This window comes from Apium graveolens, chromosome 7 (genome assembly GCF_009905375.1).
Source record: "Apium graveolens cultivar Ventura chromosome 7, ASM990537v1, whole genome shotgun sequence".
In the NCBI taxonomy this organism is placed as follows: domain Eukaryota; kingdom Viridiplantae; phylum Streptophyta; class Magnoliopsida; order Apiales; family Apiaceae; genus Apium; species Apium graveolens.
The window spans coordinates 44781305-44792119 of record NC_133653.1 but is presented as its reverse complement, the minus strand read 5'-3'; the positions used below and the strand labels follow the sequence as shown (position 1 = coordinate 44792119).

The following is a 10815-nucleotide window of genomic DNA, read 5'->3' as shown; positions in this document are numbered from 1 at the left end:
GGCTACATCGCAGAAGGATGAGGGATTTGTGTTTAATTTTACGACAGAGAAAAATGGAAAAGTTAAAAACACTGCATGGGCATATCGTCTGTCTGTTCGCACATTTTCTGTATTTGGAGATGTGATTAATTTTGATACTACATACCACTGCATCGCCAACAATTTGCTATTGCTTTTTGGGAAACCATGTTTCTTAATCTAGAAAAAAGCTCCCCCTTCTTTCTAGGTTAGATTTCCTGGTGAGGAGGAGGCTATCTTGAGGCACACCACTAATCCAGCGGTCAGATGGCCTTTAGTACTAATAAATCGAAAGGGGATAAGCTCATTGCTATTCACAATTGAATGATGGAAATGCGAGCTTATATGGAGAAGAATGGGTGGTCAATGTCAGATTAAAAGGCTAGGTTGTCGACTTTCGACTTTAATGTTGGTATTTCAAATCCTGCAAACTTCATGATGAACTGGGTTTCCCTTTTTTCAGAGGGTCCAAAGATGTTGGGTTCTTCTTTTCCAGAACCTCTTGGTGATGGGGTATCAAAGACATCGGTTAAGGGTATATTCCAAAAATCAAAAGTGGTCTAATGTGCTAAGACGACCCCCCCGGCCCTACTGCTAAGGATGTGGTTTTCGTTTATGTGCTTTTACCTAAAGGTGTTAATGTTGTATCTCCACCGGATGAAAATTTGAAGATAGGTATTGTTGGTAAGTTCACTAAAGGCTCGTCTGGTAAAAGATATTGCTAATGAAAATTGGGAAAAGAAAGGTAGATGAATCAACGTGTGTTTTCAAATTCAAATCAGTTTTTGGCGAAATTTCATTTTGATAAGAAATATCCTTGAAACGCCTTATTGAGACTCGAGTAAAATTGAACGTTGCAAAGACTATCTCCTCGGAGATTTCCCCTGTTTTCCGATGACATTATAATTATGACCATCACCAGGGAGACCGTATATGGCTGGGCTGGAACCCGACTTTTTGGAACATCAATGATATTGCTTCTTTGGCACAACATATTACATGTCTGCTCCCTTACTGTACTGCAATATAAAATTGTTCTTACCTGTTGTCTAAAGGTTCAATACTAAGTTGGGGAGAAGAGTGCTTTGGACTGATCTAGGGAATCTCTCTTCTGCTATCTCGGGTTCTCCTTGGGTGCTTTGTGATGACTTCAATTCTTTTCTTAACACGGATGAAAAACTTGGCGGTAATACTAGTTGGACAACTGATATGACTGATAGCTACTTTTGGAAGGGTATTACCACCAACCAAGTAATACGGATGAAAAATTAGGTGGTAACATGGATGAAAATTTTAATTCTAGTCAAAAAATTTGGTGGTAACACGGATGAAGAACTTGGTGGTAATACTAGTTGAAAAATTCTTAATATGCTATCTCTGGATGGTGTCGGCTGTCGAATGGAATGTCTCTTCTTCCAATCATGTACTGATGGTTGAATTGCGGCATCTGATCTCTTTAGTTCATATAGGTTCTAGGGATGAACTTCCTGGGTTGATCTAAAGATTGTTAAAATCTCAGGTATCTGGCATTCAATACGTAATAGAGGGAGTCAAGTTCGATGGGTGAACATGGTATGGCACAAGCTGCATTGAGTTTTGGTGAATCCTTCTTGGCATAATATTTTTCCTATTTCTAGTGCTGATTTTATGGCAAGGAGTCTCTCTGACCATTTCCCAGCTGCAATCAAACTTGGCCTATCCTTCAGGAATCGTCCCAAACTATTCCAGTTTTTTTAATTATCTATTGGGTAACCTGGAGTTTCTATTTACTGCGCAAGAAGCTTGGTCCTTTTCCTTTGAAGGTAATCCATGGTTTGTTTTCACTTCGAAGCTCAAGCTCAAGAGAGTCAAGTTAGTGCTTAAAGGCATTAATTCTAGAGTTGGCAATATCCATGCTGATGTTTCTGCTCCTAGTGAAGCACTTATTGCTTTTCAAAATTCTCTTTCTGTCTCTTCGTCCTTGGATGATCTCTTGACTGGGAAATAACGAAGTTATTGTATTGCTCATAAGGTGGAAGAATGTTTTCAAAGCAGAAATCAAGAGTTAAGTGGTTAAAACATTGTGATTCGAACAATAAATACTTTTGTAATTCTTGTGGGGGTAGATGGAATACCAACAAAGTGCTTTCTCGCAGACGACCATGGAGAAACCCTGTCACCCATGAAGAGATGTCCCGGATAGCCACTTCTTACTTTCAAAATATTCTTGGTGTTACCTTCTATTTCGGATATTCAAGCTACCAATGTAATTGACTCTTTCCCTAGTAAGGATGTGCGGAGTACTTTAGAAAAATGGCAAAGAATTGGAGCCCTGGGCCTGACCGATTCACAGCAGAATTCTACTAATCAACTTGGAATATAACAGGGATGAGGTTACAAAAGCTGTGTTATTTTTCTTTAACTCACTCTCTCTGCCCAGTATTATCAATGCTGCAGCAATTTGTTTAGTTCCAAGCAGCATAACTCTTCTGAGATGAAGCACTTCAGGCCTATCTCATGTTGCAATGTTTTGTATAAGTGCATATCTACTAAAATTCTTGCTAGTCGTTTGAGATCTGTGCTAACAAGCATTGTGTCATCTTATCAATCAGATTTTGTTCATAATCGATCAATTGGTGATAACGTGCTTTTAGCCCAAGCTCTTTGTAAAGGTTATCACCTATCTTCGGGTCAGCCTAAGCGTGTGCTATAAAGCTTGATCTTCATAACGATTTTGATTCGTTAAATTGGAGCTTTATCTTTGAATCTATCTAGCGAATGAGGTTTCCGGAGAAATTCGTATCTTGGGTCAAAGTTTGGGTCACTTAAACGATGTTTTCTAGTTAAACTGAATGAGAGCTTAGAGGGATTTTTCGAAGGAGAAACTGGGTTTAGGCAGGGTGACCCTCTATCACCCTATCTTTTTGTGTTAGCCATGGAGATTCTTTTCTCTTGTATTCATAAAAGTACTGCTAGTTCTGAGTTTAAATACCATCAACGCACCGGAGAAGTTACACTTAATCACATTATCTTTGGCGATGACATGTTTATGTTTTGTCGTGGTGATCTGGGTTCTGTTTCTGCTCTCATGGAGGGGTTTAACACCTTCCCTAGCATCTCTGGTCTGGTATTGAACAATTCTAAATCTCTGTGCGTTTTGTGTAATATTCGGGATAATATTGCCAACTCTATTATTGCTCTTACTGGTTGTCAAAGATGTAATCTACCTATTTGTTACTTGGGGCTGCCTTTGATTACCGGAACCTTTGTTGAAGTGATTGTGTTCCTGTTGTAAATAAGTATAGAATCGTGGACTGCTATATTTCTTAATTTTGCTGGTGTCATGGGTTATTGGACTTTATGCATTTTTCTACCTAAGGGTGTGATCAAAAAGCTCAACGCCTTGATGTTGAAGTTTTATTTTGGTGGGGGGGGGGGGGAGGGGGGGGCTCTAAACCTTCAGGACGATGTCATTACAAAGTTGGTTGGGAGGACTGTTGCAAACCTGGGATAAAAAATGTGTTTGAATGGAACCTAGTGGCGAATTTGCATCAACTTTGGCGTTTAACTCAACGTAATGAGGGCTCGATATGGGTGTTATGGTTTCACAAGTTCTCTTACAGGATAAAGGGTTTTGGACAGCAAAATTGCCTTACAAAAAGTTCTTGGGCGGTTCAAAATATTTCCAATGCTAGGCAGTTTGCTTCTGATTAAGATTAATTAGGTATCATATTGGTCCACATGCAGACTTTCTTTTCTGGCATGATCCTTGGGCCAGGAGGAAGCCTCTGTTGCAGATTTCTCCATCTGTTATATCCACTGCTCGATCTACCAGCATGGTTCCTATCAATGTATACCTCAGAAATGGCTCATGGGATCTCCTCATCTCCAACCATACTGATGTTATTAAAGTTAGTCATATTGTTGCTTCAATGCAAATTTCTAAAGCAGATAATATTACGTGGATGGATTGCAGCCTCGCTGTTTTAAAACGGTTTCAATCTGGAGCTCTTTTCGAGTCGTTAGTCCTACATTGCCTTAAAATAAGTTCACACGGAACAGCTGTGCTGTCCCGAAGTGTGGTTTCACGAGTTGGCTTGCCGTGAAAAACAGATTATTAACGAGGACTGTATGGTGTTATCTGGTATGCAGGTTGATCCAAAGTGTGTGTTCTGTAACAATGATGGTGATTCAGTTCAACACTTGTTCTCGACGTGCCCTTTCTTTGACTTGATCAGGCGAGCTATCCCTTCTATTTTTAATGCCAACTGGTTGGATTTCCTTGATGGAATTTTACTGGTCTCTCTTGCTTCCTTCGCTTACCAAAGTATAGCTAGTATTTTTTTAACAGCTTCTATTTACTACACCTCAAAAGAGAGAAACTTTAGACTTCACAACACAGGGCCTGGAATCATCCAAAATCACAGGGAATGGAGTAGACGTTGCCAGGAACGTGAATATGCAATTCAAATTGCCAGAAAAGCCGTTGATTCGCCAGAAAACGCGACAGAAATTTCCGCCGCCGCCGAACTTAGTTTTTCGATCTACTAAACTATAATTCCTAAAATCAACTAAAAATCATGGTTTGGTTCCTGGGAACGTTCTGAATGCAGTGGTGGTAACCAGTTTTACCCAGAATCAACCAAAATGAAAACCCCTATTCGAATTAAAATATTTATATGAACATAAACCCTATTTTTAAATCAGAGAATCAAACTCAAATTTAACCATGTTATTTAACTCAATTTTTGACATATAATATACCAAATTGACCTGAAAATTATTATCTACACGATGGAATCATCAAATCATATCAAAAATATCAAGAACAAAAATTCATAATTTAATCTATAATCAATTTGAATTAAAATAATTAAATCAGAAAAATACCTTGAATTCTGGGTAAAAACTGATGATTGATTATGATTCTATATTCCGAGAGCTTCGTTTTGATATATCGCACGCTTGAATCGGAGTTCGGTAACGCCTTCGTTTGCGCGTTTGATTTTCAGGAACGTATCGGTTTCCAGGGTTTTTCTCTGTATTTACCGTATTTTTGCTGGTTGTTAATGAATAAACGAATAAAATGAAATAAGAAATATGATATTTATATTTACGGAATATTTGTTCGTTCTCGATCGTTTTGGATCGATAAATTAGTTGTTTAGCCGCTAAGTAACTACAAAACGATCCAAAAATAGATTATTTAGCCACTAAATAACTATAAAAATGATACAATTTAATATCAAATTTGAAGATCGAACGCTAACGCAGAATGTCATAATATTAACAATTTTAACTCTTTTGTAAGGATAATCGAAGTAGACTTGACCATCATGATAACGGACCACATATATCGAGAAGGAAAGCTTAAAGGACGGTACCAGCCCCTTATCACAACACAGGGCCACAAACCCACTCAACTGCGCTATAGAGTTCGGTGTTAATTGACTTATTCCACAACCAACCGCCTCGAACATTGCCAAGAAAAAGGGATGTATAGGCAACCGAAGGCCGAAATGAAACGTAATCATCGGTATCCCATGCATCCCATATTTCGGCATCATCCAGACTCTCTAATCAGCCGTCGGTACCCGATACCGATACCCATTTGACAGATCCACATATTGCTTCAATTTATCCACCGGCGGGTTTCTGGTGATGTAATGGCTTAAATAATTCAAACTAGATTTCCCTCTAAACTCACTCATACCCAACCGCAAACTTTCCTCCACTATCCTATTCCTACTCTCCAGAGTCCCGGGACTCAAAGGGGGTGAGGGAAATGGTCCTACAGGAATGCCCTTCAAGAACTCATCATGATCAAGAAAATCAAAAGAACCACATTGCTCTAAGTCAGGAATCTCCAAGTGACCCAGGTTGAGAGAAGATTCTTGATCCCCTTCATCTAAGGGTCTCTTATCGGGATTGCGGGAAGACTCAGCGGGCAATGACGACGAACTTGACTGATCCATAGATTCAAGAACAGTACAGTAACAGTCTACCACTATAAGACAAATGCAGAACACAAAGAAATATAACGTGGAAGAAAAGAGGAAGGAAAGAAACTTACAGAAGAAAAGAAATCAACTGGCACGCAGTGGAGTTCCGGGAGTCACAACCGCTTTTGTTGAGAAGAGAGGATAGCCGAAGAGACACCTCCAATCAATGTTAAATAAAATAAAACAAAAAGAGTAGTTACACACAAAAATAAATAAATAAATATATACTTCTGTTAGGGCGGAAACACGCGCTAATAATACACGCAAGTATACGCGTTCGCAAGTAATATAGAATACTTTCTAGTTCGTTCCCACAGAGACTCAGACTAATTATTGTTCAATTAAACTCACTCACCAATGTATGATTACTTCAATGTTAAGACACTAACACTTAGAATTGTTGACTAAATATTAACTACAATTAACTACTTAATTAATCACTTAATTAACACTTCGAATTAACAATATTAAAACACTCATGAGATCACAACTTCATTACTACTTCCTTCAATAGTTATTGTTATTACCTTTAGTATGCAACAGTGATGATATTAATCGAATAACACGAAACTGATAAAAGCCAATTTTCATTGTACTAATACCATTCCACCAAACATCCACAATTAAGATAGAAGTTGAATAGGCATCAATTATGTTGAGTTCCTATATGTCTACAGAAATTGACAACATAATGATTTAAGCACAAGTTATTCCTTTTGATTACACAGGGCGAATAAAACGGTTAGAATTACTCACTAATCATGCACATCATACATGAACCTATGCTAGCATGGCAAGTTCTAAATCTCGAGATCCACCGTCGCTTCACAAGAGATTAACACCCTATCTTATATGTTCGCGACGCAAATAAGACGAATACGCACAACCAATACTAGATATCATACAATCATCACACACTAAGATATTAAACAATTAACTAAAGAATTCCATAGTAAATCCGTTACGACCCCATGATCACGATTAGCCCATGATAGCACTTATCATCATCATGGGTTCATATGAAAACATGATAAACAAACACAAGAGAATAACAACTAAACTAATTATATTAAACCAGAGTACGTCACAAGAGTAATTAGGTTCAAAAGCAAGAAAACTAGCATCCAACGTTACAACGAAATAAAGAATCACAAGAAAATATGCTTCCTCTTCGTTGCGGTGTGCTAAAACGGTCTTCTTCCTTATCTCCTTCTCTCCTTGCTTAATACCACGATCCAACCTCTTGAAAACGTCTCTAAATCTACTTATATAATAGTCCCAGCTGCATCTAAATCCAGGTTCAACTTTTTCAACGCCCAATAGGCCTTATGCTCAAGCTCCGCAGGTAAATGACATCCCTTACCATACACCAGTTGAAACGGAGACATACCAAGTGGAGTTTTGTATGCTGTTCTGTAAGCCCGAACAACTTCATCGAGCTTTAAAGACCTATCCTTCCTTGACGGACAAACAACCTTCTCTAGAATGCGCTTGATCTCTCTGTTAGACACTTCCGCTTGACCATTTGTTTGCGGATGATAGGCAGTAGCAACTCGATGATTCACATTATAACGCTGCATCATAGATGTGAACTTACGGTTGCAGAAATGCGACCCTTCATCACTTATGATTACCCGAGGCGTTCCAAACCTTGTGAAAATCTGCTTATGAAGAAAATTCAACACTACCTTTGCATCATTTGTCGGTAGAGCTTTGACTTCTACCCATTTCGAGACATAATCGACTGCCAGCAAAATGTACTGATTATTGCAGGATGAGACAAAAGGCCCCATGAAATCGATTCCCCAAACATCACTTATTGCGTCCAAATTTATCAAATGAGTCACTTATTACAAAACTGACTTATATGAGACACTCATTAAAAATTTGTATAAAAGATATCACTATATGGTTAGTCGAAATTCTTAAAGTATTATATATTGAGTTTTACATCAAATGTCATTTTAATAGAGGAAAATGCCAGAGACCCCAATTTTTTACCCCAAAATTTTTTCCAAATCTGATGTATCACATGAATTGTTGGTAACATTTCTAATAATAAAATGGGACCCCGCGTGCGTCCACGAATTAAAATAAGCCACGTGTCAGACACGTCATTTGGTAAAATTTTTGGTAACATATCTGTGGAACAAGCACTACTCTTTTAATGGATTTAGTAAAGGACCTTTTGTTTCAACTCAGGTTTGTTCTTGCTCATGTTTTGGAATTTGGAAGCGATGATTAACAGTTAGTTATATTCTTCCAACTTATTATTTTAATTGTTTTGAATGATGAAAATAGTTAATAGGTTCTTAAGTACTCCCTCCATACCTAAAAATATTTCCTATTTGTGTTGGACACGTTTGCCAATACACATTTTTTTGTTTATATATTTAATTTCGTATTAGTATTAAATATAAAAATTTTCATTATATTAAAATACTCATAAATACGAATTCAACAAGATCAATCACTATGTTTGATCTTATAGATTAAACGTAAATTAGTAGTCAGTCGCTTACAATGAACAGTGTCATCAGAAGTCAAAATAGGCAATGTATTAAGGGACGGAGTGAGTATTAATTAACGATAGAAATGGAGTCACAATAGATTCTATATGCTTGGATCTAGTTAGTTTTTATTTATAGCTATATTAATTTTGATCAAGCTTTTCAGGTAAATGTATGGATTATCTTCCAGATTATCGATTGGGGATTTTATCCCTTATTATCTATTGATGAGGTATGTATTGGATTCTTTTTATATATTCAATTTCCGAAATTTAAGTATACAATCAGCTAAAACCAAAGGATTGGTGTAAGTAGTTGCAAATCAAATGTTTGTCTTCTGCATATACAAGTCGTATATTGGCAGAATTGTTCTTCCAATGTCCTCTCATAGAACTAATGTTATTTCAATAGCAACTTGTATATCCACAATTTAAGACACATTACTCGTGTTGGTCAGACTTCTGTGGACTTGTACTATTGTTGGAAATATAGGAAGAAATTTTTAACGGGATGTAGCATATTTACAATCTAAGAGACACAATGTTCATATAGCAAATGGGTCTTTAAGGATTTCACAATTTGTCCTGGACAAGCTACAGTATCATGTGAAAAGCGCATGATGCTTGAGCTTTATCCAGTGCTTCTAGCTTGCCACTTCCCAATTTTTAATGGATTAGTTTTCAAACTAAAATGTTATTAATGGGCGAGTCTTGTGAATATTTGATCCGGGTTGGGTTCTAATAACATGATACGCCTTGTGATTGATTACCAATATTTAATCCGGATTAGGTTCTAATAACATGATACGTGTATTAATTTTGCGTATTAAATAAGGTAGCAAAGGCCTCAATTGTGTATTTAGGTATTTTAGGAGTTGAAATTCAGTGTTAGATCATTTTTTCAATAACATGGCGGCGGGTGAAAAATTGAAACAGAAGAAGACTACAGCGGCAGATCTGCCCGAGGAGGTAGTTCGGAAGGAGATACTTACACGCCTCCCAATAAAATCAGTGGTATGCTTCAAATCTGTATCTAAATCATGGTTTTCTCTGTTCTCGGATCCCCAATTTGTAAAAGAACATGCCACTAAAAACCCAAATGACTATGATTGCCTCATAGTGCAAAAGAACATCAGTATCTTCATCCTTTCGCGCTATAAAGAAACATTTTTCTTCTGTTATGGTCACTACTTTTTGATTGGTTCAATTAACGGTTTAGTTTGTATCAGTAATGGCAAGAAGTTGTCATTATGGAACCCAGCTATTCATCAATCTAAGGAATCCACTGTTCCAGTTCCACCTCACCGCTATTGTGTTTCAGACTACATCGGATTTGGTTTTGATCCTGCAAGTAACAATTATAAGGTTGTTGTTCTGTCAGTGGATAAAAGGTCTGCTACTATTTACTGCTCTAATTCTGATTCTTGGATTGATATATATGTTCCTGACAACGTGTTCCCTAAAGATAAAGCTTATTACTCAAATAAACCCCCTATCATTGTAAAGAATTGCCCCTATTGGACACTTGTCAGATATACACACAATAGGCATCCATGCAATAGTATGTTAGGAGTAATGGTTTTTACTTCTGTTTCCTTGATTGCTGTGAAGTTTAATGTTGCAAGTAACGAGTTCAACTTGTTGCCTCAACTTGATATTGATACAAGTGTAGATGCAGTGCGTTCATTTCATTACGAGTTCGTTGATATGGAAGATTGTCTTACTTTGATAATATATCTGGGAAGTTCTTCAAAATGTATGGTGGATATATATTCTTTGCACGGGGAAGATGGATCTTGGTTTTGGAGTAAGATGTACGATGTGGGACCATGCAATTTTCAAGCAAGAAAAATGTTTGTGTCACCTACACAAGGTTTTAAATATGGTGGTGAGTTTGTATTTCACGAGGATGGAATGTTTTCCTGCTATGATCACAAAACCCTTACAACCAAACGTCTTCTCGGTACAAGGTTTACATACTCACCCGTATTCAGGTGCTTTAGATATATGCCTGGTTTGGTTTTTCTTGAAGGAATGAAGTCTGTTCACTTAATGACCCAGAATCGTACACCTGGTTGCTGCTCTAGGACTCCCGGACGATTAATCAATTCATTAAGAGATTAATCAATTGCTCAAGGTCATTTGGTGGTTTAAGTGTTTGATCAAGTGTTCATTTAAAAGGTTTCGAGGGTAGGATGCCATTTGAAAAGTTTTATGTTTGTGGTTTTGAATTCTCTTTTCTTTAGTCGATACTCTGGTTTGTTCATTATCATACTCTGAAATTGTGGAAGTATTTATAGTTTGTTA

General features: G+C 37.3%; 1 protein-coding gene across 1 annotated transcript; it reads left to right on the top strand.

Annotated features, from left to right (window-relative positions):
* Positions 1–6015: 6015 nt before the first annotated feature.
* On the top strand, positions 6016–10815 carry LOC141673556 (F-box/kelch-repeat protein At3g23880-like). The gene is made up of 3 exons (XM_074480307.1): positions 6016–6126; positions 8631–8741; positions 9445–10815. Exons 1-3 carry the CDS (start codon positions 6016–6018, stop codon positions 10630–10632), a joined length of 1410 nt encoding a protein of 469 aa, XP_074336408.1. The 3' UTR covers positions 10633–10815.

Excerpts from the sequence above, each read along its gene's own strand:
- LOC141673556 (XM_074480307.1), top strand. The coding sequence starts at position 6,016 with ATGCAGAACACAAAGAAATATAACGTGGAAGAAAAGAGGAAGGAAAGA. Across the intron at positions 6,127-8,630 it reads CGGGAGTCACAACCGCTTTT|TTAGTTTTTATTTATAGCTA; the intron begins GTTGAGAAGAGA and ends GCTTGGATCTAG. Across the intron at positions 8,742-9,444 it reads CCTTATTATCTATTGATGAG|AAGAAGACTACAGCGGCAGA; the intron begins GTATGTATTGGA and ends AAATTGAAACAG.